The sequence below is a fragment of the Lycium ferocissimum genome, chromosome 1, assembly GCF_029784015.1.
Source record: "Lycium ferocissimum isolate CSIRO_LF1 chromosome 1, AGI_CSIRO_Lferr_CH_V1, whole genome shotgun sequence".
Lineage (NCBI taxonomy): Eukaryota > Viridiplantae > Streptophyta > Magnoliopsida > Solanales > Solanaceae > Lycium > Lycium ferocissimum.
Genome location: NC_081342.1, coordinates 7,426,419 through 7,453,032, shown reverse-complemented (window position 1 = coordinate 7,453,032; position 26,614 = coordinate 7,426,419). Strand labels below are relative to the sequence as shown.

The 26,614-nt window shown below is 34.5% G+C and overlaps 2 protein-coding genes across 4 annotated transcripts; one reads left to right on the top strand and one right to left on the bottom strand.

The window, feature by feature from the left end:
* Window positions 1-5,165: 5,165 nt before the first annotated feature.
* LOC132042033 (DEAD-box ATP-dependent RNA helicase 13) lies at window positions 5,166-16,714 on the bottom strand. The gene is made up of 15 exons (XM_059432689.1): window positions 16,454-16,714; window positions 14,052-14,342; window positions 12,981-13,180; window positions 12,703-12,897; window positions 11,682-11,858; window positions 10,530-10,912; window positions 10,036-10,216; window positions 8,994-9,116; window positions 8,800-8,916; window positions 8,201-8,305; window positions 6,880-7,020; window positions 6,652-6,717; window positions 5,949-6,101; window positions 5,741-5,822; window positions 5,166-5,640 (listed from the first exon to the last, which is right to left on the bottom strand). Exons 1-15 carry the CDS (start codon window positions 16,617-16,619, stop codon window positions 5,588-5,590), a joined length of 2,433 nt encoding a protein of 810 aa, XP_059288672.1. The 5' UTR covers window positions 16,620-16,714; the 3' UTR covers window positions 5,166-5,587.
* Window positions 16,715-17,942: 1,228 nt separating this feature from the next.
* Window positions 17,943-26,614, top strand: LOC132041877 (haloacid dehalogenase-like hydrolase domain-containing protein At2g33255). Of its 3 annotated transcripts, none has more exons than XR_009411295.1 (6): window positions 17,943-18,453; window positions 18,565-18,607; window positions 20,148-20,208; window positions 25,119-25,253; window positions 25,922-26,142; window positions 26,215-26,614. XR_009411295.1 is itself a non-coding variant. In XM_059432586.1 (5 exons), the coding sequence occupies exons 1-5, from the start codon at window positions 18,117-18,119 to the stop codon at window positions 26,084-26,086; spliced, it is 741 nt and encodes a 246-aa protein (XP_059288569.1). In that variant the 5' UTR covers window positions 17,944-18,116; the 3' UTR covers window positions 26,087-26,614. The 3 variants fall into 3 exon arrangements, 1 of the variants encoding a protein (XP_059288569.1); XR_009411306.1 differs by having other exon boundaries at window positions 26,209-26,614; XM_059432586.1 differs by having other exon boundaries at window positions 17,944-18,453; window positions 25,922-26,614.

Here is a 26,614-nt window from a genome sequence, read left to right as displayed (position 1 = left end):
GTTTGGCCATAAAAATTATTCACTTTTTTCAGGAAATTTTTTTCACTTTTGGGCGTTTGCCCATAAATATTCCGAATACAACTTGAATTGTATTCTGGAATACCAAAAACTCAAAAAACTTGTTTTTCAAAAAAAATTCACTTTTTTTACAACTACATTTCACCAAAAACTACAATTTCAAAAACTATGGCCAACTCCAACTCCAACTTTAACAAAAAAAGTGAATTTGTTTTTGGTATCTATGGCCAAACGGCACCCTAGTATCACATAAGCATATCATTCGAATATGAAGTTCAATCCCGAAAGAAGCGACTTTTTGATTAACCGTATGAAATTGGCTAATTAAGCATTATACTCGAACAAATATTTGACTAGAATGGATGGTTTCGTATCTAGTGCTAAGGTGAGAAAATCTAAATCAGAAGACCGGATTTACAAATATGTGTCAGTTGAAGTGTGATTTTGTATATTAAACAAGTGCTCACCTGATCCGTTAGCTTCCTTATCAAAACTTTACCAAATTTATACATAATTACCAAAAAAAGAAAAAAGAGGTTCCCATAAACTACCAGATAAAATGAAACTAGACACCAGTTCAATTATATTTCCCCTTTCCACTATCCCAACACCACACATCCTTCCACCAACCAAAAAGTAAATTTTAGAAACCAAAAAAATCTAGAAAAAGAAAGTCACTTTAATAACATAAAATAGAAAGAATTATTTTAAAAGGGGACAAACTAAGTAAGGGAAATTTAAATAGGGTGAGGAACCTAAAAGATTTGGAATAAAAAAAACGAAGTGACACTTGAAGGAGGGATTTTTGTTATTTTTCAATTACAAGAGATGTCCATCTAAATTTGCTAAATTATCGAGAAAATCAAAATAGCCAAACTTTGTAGTAAAAATGAATATTAGAGGTAACTTTATGGAATAGGTTTGCAACTTTTCCTTCTCTAGCAAGTAGATGTTTTTTTGGGCGTGTGTGGAAAGTTCAAAAAGATGGATATTCAATTTTTTACTTTTATTTATTTTTTCTTCAAAAAATGGTAGATGGATGTCCAACTTGAAATGAGGAAGTAAATTCTATGGAAATTTGCATTCACCAATGTTCTAAACTAAAATTTCAGTTCTGAAATAAAGACATACACGAAAATACCTTCAACAGTTTTGACATGAGACTATGAGAGGATGTTCCTCTTGTACATCTCACTGATTATTCACTGCGCGAAATAAAGGTTTTTCTCAGTGATATTCAATCGAAAGTTCGTACTATAAAATATGATTTTTCCACCTTATTCCACCGAACCAGTTCACTGGAAAAGCGTATGATAGGAAACAAGTTCCCGTTGAAATACTGGGAGACTTACTAGCTATTTTTTCCGTATGAAAACACTACTACTTAAGTTTTTCCCATCGACATTCAGTGGGAAACAGCCGCTGAATACTTTTTAGTGAAAAAATAAAGATTTTTTTAGTAGTGATTTCTTCTTAACTACATGAGCATAAGGAATTTATACTCAGGTTTGACTCCCCTGACATGATAGATAAAGAATCACTCTTTACCTGCTTGAAAGCTTTTTATTCTGTTTTCGCCGTTGTTCATGTAAATCTGTAAAATGGAAAACATGATCAAGATAATTAAGAGGAACAAAGGTTGGAAGATTAAGGCAAAAAAGAAGATGTCAATGTTAATTATTTAAGAAAGATTTTTTATAACCGCACGAAACACGAATAAATTTACTAGTATTATGTTTAAGAGTGGTCGGCTTTGAATGCCTCTTATTAATTGTATACGTAGTATTTAGCAAAACGAAAACCACTACCTCTGTGAAAGCAATCGGTTGGGTCAAAATCTCGTCTTGAAGAATCCATCATCAACTTGGAAAATTTGGTGAAAAATAATTAATACAAATTCATAAGATTTAATAGTGGAGAACAAACTACCCCTCCATCCCAATTCACGTGCATTGTTCGATTTCGAGAGTCAAACGAATTCTTTTTACTTTCAACTTTTCATATGCCTTTTTATATTTTTTGAATTCAAATAATTAATTACGACTTATAATACTTTTTACATAATAGCGAAATATGTAATTTTATTTCAAAAAACTTAAAAATTGTGTTCAAATTCATGATCAATATTAAAATGTTTGACTCTTGAAATCAGAACGGTACCGCACATGATTGAGAAAACTAAATGCTAGAACGACAAAAAAAAAAAAATTAACCTATATGTATTGTTAGTGCATGATTATTGTTGAAGTAGTGCACATCACTCTATATGCTGCATAACTATATATGCATTGTTATGAAGTAGTGCACAATTTCATTGATGATGCAATTGGTCCAACATTGTTGGACCCAATTTCATTAATTCGTGTAGGAAATCACTCCGCATTCATAATAACAAGAGATCGAGAGAATTTCTTCCTTAGGGTCATAGAGATGTTATTTTCTGAGAGTAGCTATATTTATGTGATGATTGTAGTTTTTTTCACTTGGTGATTAATAAAATATTCCATTACCTAAAAAAGTATAAGTTTTGTTTTCTTGAATTTGTAGTTTTTCTCCTTTTTTCTTTTGCCATACTTCTGTCACCCACCTGAATTCTTTTAACGAAAGTACTTCTAATTAATATTGTAAATATAAGAGCAAAATTCTAAAAAGGTCACTCAACTATCTGGAATTATTTAGTAAAGTCATGTCACTTAATTTTGTATCAATAAAGTCACTCAATTTATAGGTCTTCTCTTACAAAGTCACTCTACAGAATTTATCATCAGAAAAATCTGATATGGCATAATAAATTAAGTTAACAATAAAATATTAAAAGACCCAATATGAACGACCCGACTCACCCACAAGTCTAATAGATTAAAATATCAAATTAAACTCTCGTAATAAAAAATGTTCCCAGAAACCAATTATGCTGCAGATTTTAACCAAAGATTTCAGCAAAATTATCATCTTTTTATTACTGCCTGATGCTGTAATCAATTAAATTGTGCACCATATATAGCTCAGAAATAGAGCTTTGCGTTTCTTTTTAAGAATAATAATTTAATTACCATCTTCAATAAATAATATTATTATTGATAACATATTCTAATTTCAAATGACTAAGCGGTAACTTTAATTTTACCTATATTAGTTTCTATTACGGTTATTCGTATCCTTGGGAAGTCTATAACCTTATAATATTTGTAGTCAATATTTTATGGTTCCATCTCCAATCCGAAAAAAAAAAAAAGCAACTGAAACCGTGAGAAAGATAACAAGAAAGACGGTCAAAATAATGGAGTCAATTAGTGAAGACTTTGTCGACGCATGAAGAAAAACTTCAAATGATTCCAAATAATATCTTTGTAATTGAATGCTAGAAATTTCAAAGCATGCAGACAATAACTACCTCTTTTATTTTATTTTTAAATTTTGTTCTCTCCCTGAAATTAAAAATTACCTCTTGTTATACATAAATTTGAATCTTATCCGTTCAGAGGATAAACTATTAGCTTTGTACCAGCCCCAAGGAACGACCCGTGTCTCATACGAACCAAGTCTGATATTTAATTAGAAAAAAAATAGAGAGATGTGTTTCTTATTCTCGAATTTCTAAAACTATGGGCGGTCTTAAAATTTGTCCCCAAACAAATTTCTTGATCATAATTTTTTTTACAGTAAAGCTGACATTAGCCTATTTGATTTACCCAAAAGACCAAAATTACCCTGTCAGCTAGCTGCAGAAATTGAAATGGTCATTTACATGCATGACTGCATGTTTAGTTCAAGTCACTAGATCTCTTGTTTCTGTCTATTCTTAATTTACCGACAATATTTTCTTAATAAAATCACCTTTTCTGAAAAATTTAAATCATTCAAATTAACCACTAGTTAAATGCTCGAGTTAACCCCCCAAATAAACCGCCAAAGGTATCTGAACTTTACTATAATAAAAAGTAGAAACCAAATGAATAAAACCGGAAGTGTTCGAGTCTTGGGAATAAAATCAACTTTAATGCGAAACGCTTTAGGCACCAAAACTGATACCAATAAATCAAGATTAGTCAATTTCTTGATTTTTTGGATGGAACTTGTCTTAAAAGCTATAAGGAGTCAAAATTGAACTAATTGCAAGCAAGTCAACGTTGAACTGATTGCAAATAATATCTACTTGTTAATTAATGTGCTATTTGATCGTGACCTCAAACGACATGCACCAAAACCAATGGAGGAAGAACTGTCATACATCTCGACTATTTTATCGAATATTTGTTATTTTCATTTTTTCATCAGAATAAGTATCGGATAATTAAATCTATCAACTAAGATTTATATAAAAAGAAATAACCTCATATTTTTGCCTTTGCAAGAATTTGAACCTGAGATCTGATGGTTCCCGTCTTACTTCATTAATCACTCGGTCAAATTGTGAAGTCTAGATTAGGAGACCGGATTTACAAATAGGTGGAAGTTGTAGTGTGATTACATGCATACAAGAGTTGACTGAAACTTGGTCCACTGTTGCCTCCAACACGAAACAAGTGATGATTTTGGTCCGTTAGCTTTCTTATCAAAACTGTTTACCAAATTTATATATTAATTACACCTTAAAAAAAAAAAAAGGAGAGGTTTTCGTTGATTACGAGATAAAATGAACTGAGACACCAGTTCAATTATATTTTCTCCTTCCACCAATAGTGAATTATAGAAAAAAGAAAAAAGGTCTAGAAAAAGAAAGTCACTTTGAATAAAGCATAAAAAAGAGAGAAGAACAAATTCCACTTAAATCATATACAAATTATATTTGCAAGGAGAGATCTATGTGATATTTCAATTATAAGATGTCTACTTAAATTTGCTAAATTATCGAGAAAATCAATATAGCCAATATTTGTAGTAAAAAATATTTTTTTTAAAAAAGATGTGTAACTTTATGGAATATACTATATGTGCAACTTTCCCTTTTCTGGCAAGTACGGTTTTTTTTTTTTTTTTGGAGAATTAAAAAAGGATGGATATTCAACTTTTTTTGTTTTGTTTTTTGGTTCAAGAAAAGGTCGATGGATGTTCAACAAGAAAACGAGAAGTAAAATTCTGAAGGAAATTTGCACTCACACCACTAAATCGAATTTCAGTGATGAAATAAAAACATACAAGAAAACTTCACGTGCAATACAAAATTTGATTTCAACTCTAACCATCAGATAACTATAGTCCTTACAACATTATTTTGGCCTTTTTAGCTTAAGCTGCAACTACAAAATTTTGATGATCGATCTATAGTTCATCTACTTTAGTCATGGAATTTCCATGAGTATAGGGAATCTATACTCGGGTTTGAATCCCTTGACCAGTGCGGATCTAGAATTTTGAGTTTTATGAGTTTCGAATTCAAGAAAGGCATCTTACTGGACTCTAGATATAAATTATTTATACATATTAAGAGGATTTCTTCACACAAATACAGAGTTTTGGACAAAACTATTGAATTCTGCCGAACTCGTAACTACACCTCTAGCTCTGCCCTTGCCTCTTGACAGAATAGATGAAGAATCACTATGGATCTTCTTTTTACAAATCCACTCTACTCTTTTCCTTGAAGCTTTTTCTTCTGTTTTCGCTTTTGTTCACGCAAACCTGTAAAATGGGAACATGACATTGATTATAGGAACCAAAGCTGGAAGATCAAGGCAAACAAGAAGATGTCGATAATTATCAGAGAGCGGTGAGGGAATACGTTTTTTGGTGTCTTTTCTCTTTCTCTTTAACTCGTTTACATCTCTCCGCCTTTCAGCCATATTCTTCAAATCCAAGTTGCTCTGCGAGTGTAAAAAGTGGATAATGGGCTGAGTTTAGGAACAGAAGTAGGCATATACAGAATATGCATACATATTTAACGACTGTACTATTGAGATAGTACATAAACAACTACACTTCTGTATTACCTCTGGACCAGCACTCCTAAGTGCCTGGAGGGGCTCGACACAATCCTGACCAATAACAACCAGTTTCTTCCTGTTAACATCTCCGGAATTATTTGGATTTTTCTGCCTAGCTAATTCCTCCAGTTGGTTCTGAAGGAGAGGTGAAACACCAGCCTGAAAAGAAAAGCAAAACCTTTACACTTAACACCCGAAAAGATGCATGCATATCTAAATTAGAGCCATCAAAAACACCAAAGAGAAGGATTATGTTTTTCACTACTTGTACTACAGTGAACATCATGTTTTTTTCAGCAAAGAAAAACCACATCTACTGTTTTTTTTTTTTGGAAAGAAATTTTCTTCGACAAGAAAATTAGACATAGTAATAGCTAGTCTATTTGTCCCATATCATCTTTCACTTAAGAGAACTGCAGGCCTCTTGTCTGCTCCAGTTAGCTTTTATGGAAGGATGGCTTTGGGGGAAAAGCAGTTATTTCGGGAAACATCACATTACTGCAGGACATCCCCCGGCTCCCAAAAAAAAAAAAAAAAACAAGAAAGAGAAAGAAAAAGTGTCGGTTTTTTCAATATCAATGGACATCCAGAGTTGAACATGTTGCATAACCAAGCAGAAAGTTGATCATAGCACACAAAGTCTCCTCATAATAAAATCTGCTGCATATGGGATGAGAAACATATATGGAGAAAGAGAGAGAGAACTCACCCCAGCCAAGTAGCGTTTTGAAAATGTTTTGGGTTGCAATGGCCGTGAAAGAAGAGTTTTGAGTTCCTGCAGTTTCAAATAAAAAGCTCAATATTTTCACAATGTACAAAAGAGAGTAAGACCCAAAGTGGTTTGACCCTTCCCTGGACCCCGCACAGAGCGGAGCTTAGTGCAGCAGGCTGCCCTTTTTTTAGATATTAATATCAGAAATTTCATAATCAGAATGACCTCTTGTAGATTGGTTAGTTGAGCAGACGTGCTCTTCCTTTGCTTATGATTGTTCACTCTTTCCTCCTCACTATCATCCTCTTCCAAAACTAGTTCCATTAGTTCAGCACTTCGCTCAAGCCAATTTTTCTTGGCCTTGTCCTGAAAAAAGGAAACTAACAATGAATCCAATGTATAAATCTGAACTCAAGTTACAAGCGAGAAACAATATTCTGGAACTTTAAGATAAAGTTACTTGCAGGATACAGAGAAAACAATTTGCTAAATAGGTTTTCTCCTTTAAACTGTGAATCCCACCCATCAAATAGTAAGAATTTGTATAGCCAACCCCGACTTGCTCAGTGAAGTGTAGTAGTTGATGTCGTTGTAAAGCCCACACCTGCGGAACCCCCTACCCAAGGGTGGAGCCCGTCAGTGGCGCTTTTCCACTTTGCTCTCTCGGTGACACGAAACACCAACCATAAGGTTGGAGGTAGAGGGTCCTTAGTCCTTACCACTAAGCTATTCCTCATTTTTTCCTTTTAGGGTTAGTGCAGATAAGTTAGTATACGTTTTTGTAAGGAAACCAATAAGGGAGAAGTTCCTGACTACTTCAGCTGATTTTTAGTAAAAGAATGATGAATTAAGAATGTTTTTTGTCTGCTAACAAATATGGTATGTTCCAAAAGAAGGAAAAAGCATTTCACTGCACTCTAGCAAAAAAATCCTTCTTTTTAGGCGCTTTATGGTAATTTAAAGCAGAATGGAATAAGATTTCTAAAAGGTGAAATACTTAATTTATCATAACCATGTTAATTTGTCCCAAAAGAAAAAAAGATAAAAGATAATTCAATAAGGTAGAAGTTTTCAACTAATTGTGCTAGATTTTTAGCAAAACAACTATAAAGGAAGAATAATAGCATCTAGACTAATTTGGTATCCCCTAAAGGAAACACAATTACATATCTTTACCCCTTCTAAGATAACGCCAAACAGTATGCCACATGCTTCCTAAAAAGGAAATTACTAATTGCCTAGTAACCAAGTTGGTATGTCCAAAACTATAAGAAGAAGAAGAAGAAGAAGAAGAAGAAGGAACTCCGTGTGTATAATAAAGATGATGCTAATAAGAAGCAACTGGAAAACAAGATGAATGCTTTCACTTTCAAAAGCAAATATTATTTGATTCAGAAAACTCTAAAGAAGAACATTATCTGCTGAAGTGTAAAGTAAATTGCATTATCAAGAAAGATGCATTATAATCATCAGGAGTCACAGACTCGTGACCATGACACTGGAAGAAGCATTTTAACATTCAAAGATACATGGACCAGAAGATCACCTGAGAGTCCTTTCGTGAAATCTTGTCTATTTGACGTGCAAGGGATAATCGCTTCATAACTTCGGGCATGTATGACATTTCTAAAGGAAACCGCTTGAAGTTTTCCTGGAAATAACAACAGAATTCATTAGTGTAAAAACCACAAAGAATTGCTACTCTAATATAGCATTTCATAAAAATAAAGTATAAATGTAAAGACAAGAGGGAGATAAATTATATGCCTTGAAATGGGTATCAATCGAGTTAAGCATACAGCTACAATTAACCAACAGAGAAAGATAGAAGCAACAAACAGTAAAACAAACGAGAGAAGAGAAGCAGCAGAAGCAGTCTTCTTACAGAAACATAATGTCACTGTTTCATCTAATAATTTTGTATATAATATAGAACGAAATAATCGCAAAAGTTAAAAACCTAAAGGAAATATACCTATGCTAGAAAATCTATACTTAATCGAGTCAACTTCCAAACTACATGGTTTCTATCTCACGCTGTCCCCCACTCAAAGCCACCACTTAGAATAGTTATTCTTTCATTTAAAGAGAATATGTATCCATCTAATGAGTATTTTCTCCTTCCAGTGGCTATTCAGAGATTACCTTTGAAAATGACTTGCATAAAGCAGCAAACTTCGAGGTATCATTTGGTGTGATTAGAGCAATGCTACACCCATCAGAATGAGCTCTAGCGGTTCTTCCACTTCTATGAACATAAACCTGAACAATAAATTTAATATATCGAAATTCCAAACGTTGTAACAAGCTATCAATGAGAAGGCACGCTACAAACTTACTTCAGCTGAATGAGGTAGCTGATAGTGAATGACGGTTCGAACACCAGGAATATCCAACCCTCTGGCTGCAACGTCTGTTGCAATGAGTATACCATGCGCTTGTCCCCGAAACCGATCAATTGCCTGCATTGAACAGAATGGCTAAGAAGAAAAGGCAACAGAGCATATAGTAAAATACATTTTAGTATTCAGTGTTCGTGAAAAAGTAAGGCGATCGGACAAGACAGAACAAAATAACATATTTCGTCTTCTCAATTGCAGAATGAAACAATCTCATAGCAAGGATAAACATTGCCACGACTGCAGATAGCGGGTTGCAATGTTCTAGCAAGACAAAAGGAAAAACTAGTAACATAGGCATAATGATACAACAACGTAAATATCCCAGTTTTAGCACAATAAGCCCTAGCAATTCCTATTAACCTGAAAACAGTACCTCTGCTTATTTCTGGTTTATTTATGTTTGATTTTTTTTTGATAAGGTAAATAATTTTATTGACAGTCAGGGAATGCCGTACACAACATATACCAAAAAGAAGATAACGTACACCAAAATATGGTTTTCAACAAAAGAGATTCAATCCTCTATACAAATAGGGATCTCAAAAGTACACCAAATGCCCTGTTTGTATAGATAATTTGAAGTCTTTTTTTAGGATCATAGTTTTGTGCAGGTTCCGGGGGTCTTTCGGAAACAACCTCTCTACCTCCCAAGGTAGAGGTAAGGTCTGCGTACACTCTACCCTCCCCAGACCCCACTTGTGGGATTACACTGGGTATGTTGTTGTTGTGCAGGTTCTCTACTTTTTTTGTGTACTGCTATTGTACAGCAGTTTTTCCCAAATCAATAAAATTATTACTTTATCCAAAGTTATTGCATCTTCCGGTACCAATTAGTCAACTAATTTGAGAGCAGATTATTGGTGTGCCATTCAAAAGGCACTAGTCTGAACATTTCCTCCTTTTCTCCGCAAAAGAATGCAATTTCAAAGTAAAGAAAAAGGAGCATAACCTAGTATGGAAAAGAAATCATGAAAGTGACCTTAAGTCGGGCTCTCTGCTGCATCTGGGCATGAAGTGTCCAGACATTGACGCCAAGGATCCGCAAGAGGGAGGAGATATGACGTAAAGCTGCAATTGACGTGCAGAAGACAATTGTCCGACCTCGTCCATGAACACTCAAGATGTAATACAAATATCCATCTTTATCTTCTTCCCTGCAGCTGCAACCCAACGATGGATGATCGATTTCATACCAGGTTAGCATGCATTGTCAAAACAAGAATGAATTTACAGCAGCAGAGATATGTGCGAAGCTTCAGTTTAATATAAAACTATAGCAAGTAAAAAGGAAAGGGTATCTAAGACGAAATATATACGAAACTTTCAGATTTTGGGCAAAGGTTAAACTTCACCAGCACATAAGCACAAAAAATCATCGAAAACATGTTCAGAAAGCTGAGGTGATGTTAGCCCAATGTCGGTAAAGTTGGACAAAGTCTATTGAGCAGAAAAAAACAGCAAATACCAACTTACTCTATAAATGACTCCTCGAGCTTGTTGGCTAGAATTGATGCGTTAGTCAGATCAATTATTGCAGCATCTGCCTTCATTCCAGCTCTCTCAGACAGAGTTTCTATTGAATTCAACTCATCGTTTGCTTTTGATTTTTGAGATCCACGCTTTAGTTTCTTCCTGAAATCGGCAGACAAAGCAATGGTTGCAGAAAACACAAATGTTTGCCTTTTCTTTCTTTGGACACTGGAAACTGTTTCACAATTTTGTGATTTCTGAGAATCGTCATCAGTTGATTTGCTAGCCATAGGAAGCATGTCAACTATAGACTGCAACTCGTGGAAATGGCCATTTTCTATCATGCGATCGGCCTCGTCCAGCACAAAAAACGACAGTGAGTGTAACTGCAGAGGCAAAAAGAAATTACTAACATCCACTCTATAGAAAGAGTAGAAACATGGCAATGCATGTTTTGTATAGTTGGGTTATCTGGAATGAAAGGAACAGAAGATGCTTTCATGGGATATCAACTACCTACTAATCTCTAAAAGCTAAATGCCTCATGTTTTGCATAGTTGGGTTTATTTATCCCCTTTAGATTCCCCAGTTACCTTTCTGAACTTTGTCAGCTCTCTGTCCCTTAACTAGCTATGTAAAGAAGAGCTGATCCTTTAGCTATTCTACTTTTATAACTACTATGCATCTGCTTGATGCCTGCAATGAAATCATTTACTTCATCAAAGAAAATGTTTCACTTTATCCATAACAAATGTGGAATTGACAACCACTAATTGAGGGACAGTTAGTCTTAAGGACCACAATCCCTCGGTTTGAAGTTATCCACACTTGATAGCAATTATTAAGCAAACCAGGTAATCTACACACCTAGTGCACAACCTTATTAGTCTTCACATTCTACATTAGAGTAAAACTTCAAGCGGTCGCAACAGAGGGTTCTGAGGGATGCGGAAACAGAAAAATAGTTTTCTATTATGAAATGAAAAGGTCATACAAAAATCTATTTCATAGATGAAGTGGCAGAATCAACTCTCTCTATCCTTTCCTGCTTAGCCAAACGATCATTCTCTTTTTTCCTTTAGGCTGGGGAAAAAGGGAGGGATAGGAAGAGTCACCCTGTGAAACAAGCCTGTTATGTCATAAGTTGGCACTAACCTCCACGAGATGAGTTTCACCACCAGACATAAGTTCCCAAAGCCTCCCCGGAGTTCCAACAACTATTTCAGGCCTTGTTCTCAAAAGTCTTTCTTGCTTTTCACTTGACATTCCACCAACTATAGGGACAACCCTAAAATTGGAATGTCTTGCTGCTTCCTTCAAATGATCAGTGACCTGGAGAAAAGGAATTATGATAAATTTAAAGAGAAAAAAAGGATAGGCAAGAAACTGCAAAAGAGAAGCCCCTCATAATGTGCAATCAAAATGAGTTGCAGGGAACTAGCCCAGCCAAGTCTAGAGAGATAGATAGCACTGGCAGGCAATATAATGGGGGGCATGTGCATAGTTTTCTTACTTTCTCTCGATCGCTTCATTATTGAATAACAAAAGGAAAATCCAACTACGTTAACAAGGACTGCAATGTAAATAGACATGAAGTCCACATTCCATTCTGAAGGACTTGCAACAGGAAAGTAACAGCAAATAGGAACACAGAAACTTAACATAATAAATCATAAGTTAAGCACATATTTTCTTCCTTTTTTTCCTCTGTTTTGCTCCCCTAATGTTGGTTGAATAAATTGGACTACAGGGAAACAATATCCTGAACTTGATGCACCTCGGAGTAAGCCTCAGCATCGATACATTTTTGTTTCTGTGACATTACCACCTTCATCTTCATTGGAAGAGATCCTGGGTGATTACTTGGCAATGTTTGCCGCCAACGGCATGAAACCCAGAAGGAGAAACTTGCCAAGCGGCTGCTTTTCTACTACTATACATATTGTGAACAAGCATTTGGGGCCAGAGACATGCATACATACATATATTGTGTGTGCGCGCGCGCGCGTTAGATACATATACACACATATGTATATATTCTATTACAGGTGTCTCGGCACAAATACAAACTTCTTTACAGAATCTATGCTATGTTCAGAACAAAAACTAAATGGATGACAAGATATCAGCATTATATTGAAATAATAAAGGAACTGTAATATGAGAATCATCACACCTGAAGGGCAAGCTCTCTTGTAGGAGTAATAATTAGAGCACGGAGAAGACCTGTCGGAGCGACTTTTTCATCCAATTCTCCATTTTCTGGAAGCTGCCTTTCGGCCTTTTCCTGCTCCTCAAGCAGACGTTGAAGAATGGGCAGACCAAACGCTAGTGTTTTCCCAGAACCTGTCTCTGCGGCACCCACAACATCCTGGCACAAACCAACCAGCATAAATATCATTGTATATGACAGCATCTCCAGTGAAATACCTCGATTTTTATCAGATAGCCAACCTTTCCTTGGTGAGCAGCTGCAGGAATACACGCTTTCTGTATTGGTGTGGGTTCTTTGAACTTGAGCGCATATATCGATTTCATGAGCAGTGGATGAAGTCTCAGCTCATTCCATGCATAATATTCATTTTCATCTATTGAATCTTGTTCTTCAGTTTCATCTATTGAATCCTGTTCTCGATCATCATTTCCATCGGTGACTGTTCGAGTCAAATTTCAAAACCAGAATTAATGCCAAACCATAAGAGAAGTCTTCAATGTGACATCATATTGCAGTGATAAAATCTATGGATCAGGCACTAGTCAGTCGTTCTGAAAGATTAATTAAGGATAATTTCGATCTAGGAGCCATTCCCAATCTCTTTTTTTTCTGTTTCAGCATCTTCTTGATGCCATCAATACAACAATTACTTCATCAAAACTTAAGGATACTGCAACATTAACTTATACTAGTTTCTTGACCAATAAGAATGGATCGATCTACTCCAAACTTGTGCAACTTAACATTCCCCATATGTTAAAACAGTTAAACGGAAATAGGTCAAAAGTTTCTACTGAGCACCAATGAACATTGAACGTGCAATAATAGAATTTTTAAAAGCACTTGTAGGAATAGAATTATTGTCCTTTTTATTTACTAAAAACATGATGAATGACCAATACATTTAGCAAAAGAATAACATATTCTTCTCGCACTGATCTTTGCATTTTTCCAACATTCAAGCAGAGCTAAAATTTCTATTTTATAAACGGCATTGAATTAAACTTACAAAACCATTCAAGAACCCAAGATACATAACTTAGCTTAGTGGAACAATAGGTCACAATATCGGTGCACTGCACATCCAGTAAAATAACTAACAGCAATTAAGTTATTGAAAGATTCGCCAATGTGATTAAAGGTTGTCTCTGCATTGACATTGAACTTTAAGTTAAATGACTTGTCCAGAATTTAAGAAATTACGAAAATATCCACAGATGCAATGAAAGAACAAGTTTGCATTATACTAAACTTGAAAATTGAGAAGCCTTTACAAAAAGGAAAATATCAGATTTAAATGCAACACTAACCAGCTGGTGACTCTTCATCTCCTTCAACTTTATTTACAGCATTATTATTAATCTTATCTTTCTTTTTCTTCTTCTTCTTATTCTTCTTGTTCTTTTTTTGTTTCGGTTCCTTTTCCACCTCCTCAATCTCCTCTTCATTCTCACCCTTAGCTTCAGAATTCAATTCCTCATTCTTGGTATCTACTTTCTGTTTCTTCAGTTTCGTCTTGCCCTTTTTCTCACTTTCTCCACTTGATTTGGCAATATCCAAATTGTACTCCGATTCATCGATCTCTTCAAGAGATAAAAAACCTACACCCAAACACCCCAACCTGTATAAGTCCTTTTGAACCAAAATTGTTTTGTGCTAGCCAATCCAGATCAACAAAAATGCACAAGTTTTAACTAACAAAAGGAAAAAAAATCAACAGACCAAAAGAAAGCTTAATGACTAACACAAAAATGCACAGTATTCAAGAAAGCTTACATACTAAATAGTTACTGTTACGTTAAGGTTTGCAATCTCCTAGGATGTACAACTGCTTAAATTCGCAAAAGTACCTCTAAAAGAAGCTAGTTTTAATATTTTCTAAACGAAAAAAAGGCTGAAAAAAAAAAAATCGTTTATGTCTGCCAAGAGAATACATCAGCAACGATAACTACATCTCAACCCCAAGCTAGTTGGGGTTGGCTGTATGAATCGTCAATGTTTGGGCCCTTAGTATAGCCCAAAAATTCAATCTTTTGATATTTTCCGACAGAAAATATGCAAAAAAATTAAATTTCGTATTTGTCGCCAAGAGAAACACATGCTAAAAGTTTCAACTTTATCCAATTAGAATATGTATTCAATAGTGATTTTCTCTAAACTATCAGAAAAATTCAACAAAACTGTTCCTAAGAGTGAATGGCAAAGGGGCAGTAACAAAGAAGCCTCCTTCGAGCTCGTAGGGGCCATTTTCATTTACATAATTTATCTATAGGCTGAAAATTTCTATCTTTTAGTCTTCTCCTAGAAAACGTAGACTAAAAATTCAATCTTCATATTGTTGCTAAAAAGCTCAACTTCAAACAGCAACAATCTCTATCCAATAGTGGGTTTTCTCTAAAACTATCAGGGGAAAAAAAAACACAACTGATTCCATGCCAAAAGGCAGATAAAACATGCTAAAAATTTCTAACTTTATCCAATAAGAATTTGTATTCACTAGTGGGCTTTCTCTAAACCATCTGAAAAATTCAAACGCAGAGAAATAAAGTGGCTTCCTTCGAGCTCGTTCTAGTCCATCTGGTCTAAATTATTTACCTTCCCCATGAGAACATAAGCTAAAAATCCAATCTTTATATTGTTGCTAAAAGTTCAACTTTATACAATAACAATCTATACCCAATAGTGGGGTTTTCTCAAAAACTATCAGGAAAAAACCAACACAGCCAGCCAATTCATTGCAAAAGGGAAGAAGAAAATAAACCTCCTTCGAGCTCGTTGGAGCCAGCCAATTTCATTTACATATTTTATCTTTAGGCTGAAAATTTCTATCTTTTAATCTTGCCCAGAGAACATAGTCTAAAAATCCAATCTTTATATTGTTGCTAAAACTTCAACTTTACACAATAACATTCTATATCAAATTGTAGGTTTTCTCCAAAACTATCAGGAAAAAAACAATACACCTGATATAATGCAAAAGGGCAGGAAAAAAAAAAAAAAAAAACCTCCTTCGAGCTCGTTGACACCAAGAGAAAACATGCTAAAAGTTTCAACTTTACCCACTAAGAATTTGTATTCAATAGTGAGCTTTCTCTGAACTATCTGAAAAATAACAAAGTGGCTTATCCAATTTGAGCTAAATATTTATCTTCCCCAAGAGAACATAAGCTAAAAATCCAATCTTTATATTGTTGCTAAAACTTCAACTTTACACAATAACAATCTCTATCCAATAGTGGGGTTTCTCTAAAACTATCAGAAAAGATCAGTACAACCGATTCAATGCAAAAAGGCAGAAAAAAGAAACCTCCTTCGAGCTCGTTAGGCTAAAAAATTTCAATCTTTAAGTCTTTCCCAAGAGAACACAGACTAAACAAATTCAATCTTGATCTTGTTACTAAAACTTCAACTTTACACAATAAAAACTCTATTAAATTGTGGGTTTCTCTAAAACTATCAGAAAAAACCAAAACAACTGATTTAATGCAAAAAGGAAGAATAAAAAAGAAACCTCCTTCAAGCTCATTAGGCAAGAAAAATTCAATCTTTAAGTCTTTCCCAAGAGCATATATGCTAAAAATCCAATCTTTATACTGTTACTAAAACTTTAACTTTACACAATAACAAACTCTATCAAATTGTGGGTTTTCTCTAAAACTATCAGAAAAAAGCAATACAACTAATCAATGCAAAAAGGAAGTAAAAAAGAAACCTCCTTCAAGTTCATTAGAGCCAATAAGAAAGGAAAAAGCATCATCTTTCTCTGTAAGTGTTGGATTCCATTTAAGTGAATTGATTCTTTCAAATTCTTCAGATTCAACTCTGTTTCTTTTCTTTTTGTTTGGTCTTTTCTTCTTATCTGATGATTGAGAAGCCATTGTTAAAGAGGGAAGAAATTTTCTAACAAAGAGAAAAAAAGAAAAGACAAACAGGGTTTAACGATTTTTAGGGCTTTGCCCTTATTTTTTTTTATTATTTTTTTTTTGTTTGTTTGTTTGGAAGTGATTGTATTTTATTTCTTTTGATGATAAATTACAAAGACCTCCACACTTGTTTCTGATAGTTACAGATACATCTCTTTTAGTTTTCGGAATGAATAGTGAGACCCTCTCACTAAATTTTTTAAGTTATATGAAGGGTGTGTCTGTATAACAAGAAATGTTTTTTCTTAAAAATATGTGATTTTTTTTTTGTATTTGATATACAAGTTGAAAAATGTCAATTTAAAAGTATTTTCATATCTATTCTTGAATTGTTCCCTGGTACACATGTTCATGAATTATAAGTTTAATTCAAGATTTAAAGTAAGTACTATTTAATTTTTAGAAGGCTGCATATAAAATTGCAGGCTAATATTAATGATTTTAGTTTGAAAGTACAAGTAAATTTTTTGTTTCTCCAGTGTCTGCTAACTCTATTTTTGGACAAGTATTATCAGAACTACTTACTCTAAAATAATAAGATTGATGACACTCACAAACTAACGAGAGAAATGATTTTTTTAGCCCAATATAAAATTTTCTTTAATTTTTTCGATTTAAATTATAAGAGAGTAAGAAATCTTATTTTCTCGAAAGTTACTCGGAGCATAGCTCCAAATGTTTAGTAATTCTATTTTTAGTTTCAATGCATATTTATCTAACTTCCTACCAAAAAGAAAAGAAAAGACATTCCATCTTGGGAAAAGGGTCAAAAATATCCCTCTATTTTGAAAAAAGGGCTAAAAATATCCTCTGAACTTATTTTGGGTCAAAAATACCCCTCTCATCTTTAAAGTTTTCAAATATACCCTTGTATTGACGAAAATTATCCCCCAAAATAACTCGAAATTATTTTTTAAACCCGCTCCATCATTTAAATCTAATCCAACTAAATAATAACCCATACGATCCCCTTATTCTCCCAATTCCCTCAAACTTCATACCTATGAATTTGGAGGAATAAGGGGACCTTACGGGTTATTATTTAGTTAGGTCAGATTTAAATGATGGAGCAGGTTTAAAAAATAATTTCAGGTTATTTTGAGGGATAATTTTCATCAAGATAGGGGTATATTTAAAAACTTTAAGGATAGAAGGGGTATTTTTGACCCAAAATAAGTTTGGAGGATATTTTTAGCCTTTTTTTCAAAATAAAGGGGTACTTTTGACCCTTTTCCCTTCCATCTTTGTATCCACAAGAGCATAAAAGCACTCATTTGCATCATGCTTCATGACAATCTTGTCTTCTTCTCCAACAAACCAACCTTAAAACTCATTATTCACTTCCACTTATCAATGCCACTTGTCTTCTTCCTAATCACATAACCCATTAACATCTCTCTCTCTCTTTATCACTAACAAAAATATATTACATTACATTATCTGTGAAAATAAATGCAGCTTCTACTTTCAAGATCTTTCCTTTTTTTCCATCAAACAAGAACTTTAACAATGGCTACATCAACTTCCATTTCTCTTCCTTCAAAACCCCGTATTAAAGGTGTTGTATTTGACATGGATGGAACCCTAACGGTTCCTGTTATTGATTTCCAGGCCATGTATAAAGCTGTTCTTGGTAATGATGAGTATGTTGCTGTTAAATCAAAGAGCCCTTCTGGTATTGATATTTTGCATCATATTGAAAGTTGGAGCCCTGATAAGCAACGTAAGGCTTATGAAATTATTGCTGATTTTGAAAAACAGGGTCTTGATCGCCTCCAAATTATGCCTGGTATGTAAGATTGGGTAAAAAATTGAGTCTTTTTTGAGTTTCTTGAGGTTATGATGTTGGTTAATTGGTTTTTGTTTTGTGGGGTGTTTTGGTATTTTGATTTTGGTGCAGGTGCTGCTGAACTTTGTGGGTTTCTTGATTCTAGGAACATTAGGTAAGACTAAGTTATAGCTTGATATTTTTCTCACCTGCATGAAATATATGGCTTAGAGTTAGCATCTAGTATGGCAAAGTAGAAGTTGTAGAGTTTGGTAGCTCAAGCATTTTAAAATACAAATTGTCTAATTGGATTAAATGCGTTCAGATAAAATTCATATAGCTGAACCCAACTACTTGATTCAATCAAGCTTGCACCTTAAGGATGGAAGTTGAGCTCCCACTTAATTTTCATTTATGATGTAATGTTCCTTGTGAGCTACGAGAGCTTTTCTCTATATTTAGTTCCCGGTAACCAGTTTGAGCATTTTCCTACATCAAAGTAGTTATCTTCACTCTTTCTAAAAAAAAAGTACTAGTTATTCCCCCCCCCCCCCCTCTCTCTCCCGCCTTTGACCATCCGTTTGTAGTGCCTTTGTCATGGCCTAAGGTCTCATGTACCTAGTTTTGTTTGTTCAATCCCTATCTTTGCTTATTATTTGAAAAGTTGCCATCTTGAGGCGTGGGTAAAGTTGAAATGCTTCTTAAGACTGCTTGAGGATGCAGATTGGCCAGATTTTTTTTTTTCTCCATTTTATTCGAGTATTTACTACAATATAATTCCCGAGGTAGCTTGTTTGGAATCGCTCGTGTATAAACTTCTTTTCCAATTTATTGGTCTTTTAGACTTCTGTTTTGTATTGTTTTAGGATGCATCACTTATTTTTTTGATAAGGTAAGTATTTTATTAACAAATGGGGAAGTCCCCGTATACAAGCTGTATACCAAAAGAAGAGAATCTACACCCAAATATGATTCTTAACAAAAGAGATCCAATTCTCTATACAAATAGGGACCTCCTAAGTACACCAAAAGGAAACTAGAAATAAAACACTACTTTGCAACTTTACAAAATCTTGCTCCACCCTTCAAATGCCCTCCTATTTCTCTCTTTCCAGATGACCCACATAAACACTGCTTATTGTTTTCTCCTTTTTGACTGTCATGAGGATGTAGCCAAATTATGCTCCAATTGTTGTTGGAAGACTTATCAAGCTTAATTGTGTTGTAACTGAATGCTTTCTTTCTTTGGTTAGGTAAGTTTTTTTTGTATTTTTCGAAAGGTGGTGTTCTTTTATATAGATTTCATCACAGGCCATTTGGATAGGTAAGTTGTGACAGAATGATAAGCTCATGAGATCTAAAAATATCTTATATCTGTCAAAGGCATCTTACATTATTTTGTGCCCTTCACTCTCATTATTTTATGCCCTTCTGTTGACGGATTCCCTTGGACCACACTTTTGATTTGATGAGAAAAATGACATATTCCAGTTAAGCTCCAGAAGCTGGATTATCACAACTCTGATAAATTAGATAGAAGGAAACAGTTCGCATTTCTGTGTTACCTGTTCTGGATAGATTTGATGTATGCTTCCCTTCTTTTGAAAAGTAATAATAATGACTCATTGTAATAGAAGAAGGAGATGTTATTTGACAGTTTAGATGTTTCTGTCACTTGGGATAATAATTTAATTGTTTTGTGAATTCTATTTCAGAAGGGGATTAATCACTAGAAATGTCAAAGATGCAGTTGACTTGTTTCATGAACGCTTTGGAGTAAGTTTTTACCCTTTTCAGTTAAATATTGAAAACAATTGTTTTGGCATGAGTTTAATGTTGAGATTGTATGCTGGAAGCCAGTGAATAAAGATAATTGGACTTCCCTGAAAGAAAAAAAGCCCTGCTAGTTCTTTAAAGGGATGAAACAAGAATCATCACTGCATAGGAGAGGAAGAGGAAGAACATATCTTCTTTCTTACACTTTAGTTTGAAGTAAAGGCAAATAGGAAACCAAAATGGATATTCAAGCTAAATTTATGATCTTCACTCTTTAGCACGGTCAGAGGATCGTGAGTTGCTGAAAGTCATTGCCATGGATAATTGCGCAGTGTGGTGGCGGATATCTACGTTCTTGTAGAATAAAGGGCTGCTCAACTAGAGGATGTATGGTTCCCATCACAATTTTGTTGCTCTAAGCTCCAGTACCATTTAGGGGAAGGACGTAAAGACAGTTGTTGAGCTAACAAGAAGCATGATAGCATGCTCAATTCATTTCTTTTTAGGATTCGCCTTGTGGCGACATAAAGATTTAAAAGATAATCAGACACTTTTTGTAACTTGATTTGGAATTCTATGCAGCTCAAACATGTAACAAGGTGAGGAAGAAAAGGTTGACAATATCCTCTTTCTTCTGCTAGCACAATTTAAGGGTACTATAAGACTAAATCTGTAAATGATATTTAAAAGAAAATAAGAGACCATCGTTCGTTAAAAGAGCATGTAAACCTAGTAAAACAAATAGAAATACGTGTGGAGTTCCCCTGAATTCATTTTCTCATCAAAAGTGAGAAAAGAACCATAAAAGGTTAAATTGATTTCTTGATCCTGTTTCGTCTGGGGTCCGCCATAGGTAGCTCACTAGTAATAAACCTCTGCAAAATCGTTTTGAATAATCATGTATTGAGAATTGCCTTCAAATATCACTTTTGTTTCTTTTAGGACTCGAATATCACCCAACTATTACTATTTTCCTCAGAATATACTAAACACACAAAACTCTCCTTCTCTCCTAGTTGGCATGCCATGTCACATAAAATTCTATTTTTTTTAATAATAAACTTATTTAACTCATCAAACCCATTTAACTCAACCCAACCCAACCCAACCCAAACCCATTTAACCAAACAATTAATATTTCTTCCTTTTTAGTTTGATTTTGTTTTTTTCGATCTATATATTGATACTCGTTTACTAGTTAGTAGTAGTATTATTTTAACACTATAACTGAATTCTAGAATATTTTTTTTGATTTTAACACAGAAAAACAGTGGACGCACCAAAAAAAGAAGATACAAGTACAGTGGACATATATTTATACGAGATATCTCTAATAATATTTCGTGCCAAAATTAAAATAGTTTTTCTATTCCCTATAGAAAGAGAAATAGTAATGTTTAGTTAGATTAAATAATTGATAAGTTATTAAAGAGCAAAAATAATGAAATTACAGTTTGCGGGTTACCGCAAGCAACATCCGAAGAATTTTCTTTTGTTCTCTTTGATATTCTTACCATTAAATAGATAAGTTAACTTTGATGTTTTCTTTATGTTTTCTAATCTGTTTAAATGGGTATAAGACATGAGTTGGTTGGTTAATGGGTTAGAGTTGGGTTGAGTTAAATAGATTTGATGAGTTAAATAAATTTATTATTAAGAAAATAAAATTTTATGTGACATGGCATATCAACTAGGAGATAATGAGAGTTTTGTATGTTTAGTATATTTTGAGAAAATAGTGATAGTTGGGTGATATTCTAGTCCTAAAAGAAATAAAAGTGATATTTATAGATAATTCTCAATATATGGGTGAACTTTTAGGGAATTTACCTAATTTATGTGGCACCATTTGACTTGGCATAAAGTTTAAGAAAGAAAGGAAGACTTTTGAAATTTGTGTGGCTATATATTATTTCATTAAGGGTAAAAAGGAAAATTTTAAATTTTAATTACTTTAATTATAAAAATGTGACATTCTTTTTTAGACAAATTAAAAAGAGAAAGATTGTCACATAAATTGAAACAGATGGAGCATATTGTTTTCGAAAGTAGTAGTACTAATAAAGTTAAATGGTTGTGATTTTAACAACCTTTTATGTAGTGTATTACACATTGAGGAATACATTGGCCAACTTTGTAAAGACAAGATGACGGGTCAGTCAAGTTGCACAATTAAAAAAGAAGAAAATTCCTATTCGGTTAGGAAAAAAGAACATGTCCAATTGACTTGCCCGTGGACTCAATTTGGGTTTTCCACAAAATAGAAGAAAAGTTGCTCAATTTTCCACATATAATATGCCTTCTTCACCTAACCAGAGATACACACACAATTAGTTATTATGTGAAAAAAAAAAAAAAAAAAAAAAAGAGGTGCGAGAGGCGCTATGGACGGTTTCGATGTTGACAGAGAGGTACACTAATGAATGCATTGAGAGAGGTGATTAGACGCCATGGCACGTCTGAACCTTTGACCTTTAGGTCCCATGGAGGACTTTTCCATCGCTAATCAATAGGTAGTCGCGTTTAATTCTTGATCTTGCGATAATATGCCTTCGTGCTTTAGTTTCTTGTATTTATCAAACCCGTTTCGAAAACACTTTTTTTATTCACTTTTCGTTGTTTTCATTTTCATCTCACACTTTTTTTAATTACCCACGAAGGTTTTTCCATCGGATTTTTTTTTGGGTAGGAAAATCCGCAAGAAACTAGGTTACCTGCGAATTTTCTTATTTGAGTTGAGTTAAATAGATTTGATGAGTTAAATAAATTTATTATTAAGAAAATAAAATTTTATGTGACATGGCATATCAACTAGGAGATAATGAGAGTTTTGTATGTTTAGTATATTTTGAGAAAATAGTAATAGTTGGGTGATATTCTAGTCCTAAAAGAAACAAAAGTGATATTTGAAGGCAATTCTCCATACATGGGTGAGCTTTTAGGGAATTTACTCTAAGGAATAGTCTTCAGACACCGTTCACTCCACGGCTCTTAAATCCATTTTTTGCTTGTTTTTTAGTGGTCTTGCAACCGCAAAATTTTCTAAGATGCTCATGCCTTTCTATTGATATGCAAAAATCCTACATTTTGTGATGCAACACGTCGTTTCAGCATTTAGGTGGCCATGCACTTTCTGAGATATTGGAATAGTGGTTGATTCAACAGAGCTTGATTTGACTGGTCAAGCTCAACTTCGGTTCTGTGTCTGAGTAGATAATTACTGTACCATGTAAAATTTTGACAAATAGTAGGATGCGCTGGGAACCAGTTATCAGTGCCATTATGGATGTTCTCAAAGAAGGTTCCGCTCAGGAATGATATTGTGGAGGAGTTTGCGTTCTGGATAAGTTGTGCAGACACCGGGAATTTAGGAAAGAAAACACCTTAGGCCCAAAACTGCAGTGACTGAAAGGTTAAAGCGAGGAAATAATACTGAAACAGTACAAAGCCTGCAATATATAGGTTTTATTACTTCAATAAATTTGTCCCCGCTGTCTTATGTGTAACATTTTTACTTATCCTTTTAACATTCAGAAGTAGAGCCCCCCATGGCTTTGGTCTAGTGGTACGAATACAACATGTGATGTGTGGGTCGTGTACAAGTTAGAATATTGCCCCAGACAAAAGCTTGGTATTTAAATGGGAAGGGGGTGGTCCATTATCTACCAAGTTTCGAACCGCATGTCACTGGCCCTGGGGAACTTTTCGGTTACAAAATGAATCAGAAGAAGGGAAAAAGGAACAAGCCTTCCAATCTTTTCTGTGTTCAATCTGCACGGATGATTTCTGCGGATATTGTGTCTTTGGAAGTTTAAGATGGTGTTTGGATTGGAAAACAGTTTAGGGAGAACTAGTTTTTGGAAGGTTTATGGGAAACAGTTTAGGGAGAACTGGTCTCATTCTGAACTGAACATCTCTGGAAGGAGGATCTCTAGAATGCATAGTTGTGTCTGAGTCCAAAAATGAGTGAACAAAATACTTCTTTTTTATCCTATTATTTAGTATCTTTTGAGAATGAAAGAATAAAATCTCATTTGATCTAAATGTTCTGGCTCCTCAGAAGCTTGAAGTGTAGGAAGGAAAAAAAGGAAGCCTGAAATCTGCGTGGATTCTCCAGGTGTTTTACTTATGGTTAATCTTTTGAGGAAGGAAAATATGCATTTATTTTTATCATTGTTCTCTTGTTTTTTACAAAATAATGATTAGGCTGGATGTATGGAGTGTAGTTCAAATCAGATGTTACAGTTTCCTCTTTGGTTCTTGGAAGACTAGTCTATTCCCTCTAAAGGGTGTTTGCAATTTTTCTATTCCATGATTTAGCTCAAAACTAGGTTTAATACACAGTAAAATTAGATTTCTCCAGTTAGCAGTACGGATTCTTGATATGTGATGACCAAAGAAGGGAAGATTAAATAATCACTTTCTGAAAGCAGGTTTAAGGGGATGTCTGCCAGAGATGCTGCTAAACTTTTTTAGATCATATCTCTTTATTTGAGAAGGATATCTTATTCATCTATAGTGCTTTTTAGATAGATCATTTCAATTGCCCTAAGCCACAAAATGAAAAGGATACAACAGCAACAACATACCCAGTGTGATCTGGGGAGGGTAGTGTGTACGTAGACCTTACCTCTACCTTGGGAAGGTAGAGAGGCTGTTTCCGGGAGACCCTCGGGTCATAGCAAGATGAAAAATAGGCACAAAGAAAAGGATAAAAAGGGTAAAAAGGCTAGTTTTGTTTTGCAATCTCTTGCTATAAATTTGTTGGCTATTCTCATCTTTGGTAGACAAATCTCTCCATGTCTGCTATAATATATATGTCACCTCAGCTCATGCTGTTGATGTTTAGACTGGTCCTTATTATGCATACCATTTAAAGTTTATGTTTAGAATCTCTTTTGGTGATACAGGTGAAATTTTCTCCTGCACTGAGCAGGGAATATCGCCCTTACAAACCTGATCCAGCTCCATTGTTGCATATTTGTTCAACTTGGGAAGTTCAATCTGATGAAGTAATGATGATCGGGGACAGCCTTAAAGATGATGTGAGTTCCGCTCTCTTGCAAATAGCTTGACTAAGTTTTCATCTAAATTCATAGTGGTACTAATGATCATTTTGACTTGATATTACTTTGTACTTGGCATATGCCAATAGAATAATGTTCTAGTTAGTAATCGTAGTATTTCTTCTGTAGTTCCTTGTCCGTCCGTTTATGTTACTATCTAATCACTTAGCATTTTATTTTATTGTAGTTATTGTTCCTTTTCTTTTTGACCCGCTTTGATATTGCTTTATCTTTTTTCCAAATTGCTTTGAATTGTTTTTCCTTGAGCCGAGGGTCTTATCGGAACTAACCTCTCTACCTTCCAAGGTAGGGGTAAGGTCTGCGTACACTCTTCCCTCCCCAGACCCCACTTTGTGGGATTACACTGGGTATGTTGTTGTCGTTGTTGTTGTTGGTATTGAGTTAGCATAGTTCCTGCATCGTGACACTCGAACTCTTTCCTGGCTATTTTCCTGCTTGAATTACTTCTACTTTTGCTTTATTCTTAGTAGTTCTTAGCATACGAGTTTTTCCTCTCACCTCTCAGTAGTTGCTTTTATGCTTTATGTAGCCTTGTGGATTTTTTTTCCTTTCATGCTTGTCATTAGAAAGTAATGATAAAATAGGTGTTGTGACTTGTGATGAAAATTTGGTGGTTTGATATTCAGGTTGCTTGTGGCAAACGAGCTGGAGCTTTTACTTGCTTACTCGACGAAACAGGAAGATATGATGCTCCAGAATATGCAAACGTCGAACACAAACCAGACTATAAGGTGTCTTCTCTTGTTGAGGTTCAGTCACTGTTAGAAAGAGATTTTGAGCTGACATCTTGATTTCTCAAATATTTGGAACTCCTGCCTGGCTGAGCAGCGAGATATGGTTTACCCTCGTAAGCCTCCACATAGTGTTTGTGCATGCATGTTTCTTTTGGCTACTGTAAGCTTATAGTTATTAGATGCAGCTTTGCTCAAGGGAGCGGATCTTTGAGATGGCAACGAGGCGTTCGTTTTTTCAAGCCAAAATGGGGAAGATTAGTTTTTGTTTGCTCTTGGTGCAACTGGTGATTTGCAGAGGCGATAGCTTTTTATGACTAGCCAGGTTAGTTAGGGTGAACTGTAGGCAGGGCATATTCATGAGACTATAAATGAATTTTGAATGTAGTGTTCTTGTCACCTATTTGCTCCTGATGGAACTTAGGTAGCACAGCTCTTCCAAGTGATCACCCTCTTATTTCTTCTTCGAATTCCAACGATTTATCAATGTAGTAGCTAGATTCCATAGGATTAATTGTACTTGTCAATGCAAAGTTTTTCTTTATATTTGAGAAATGAGACCAAACTGGTCTGAGAGTTATTTGATCA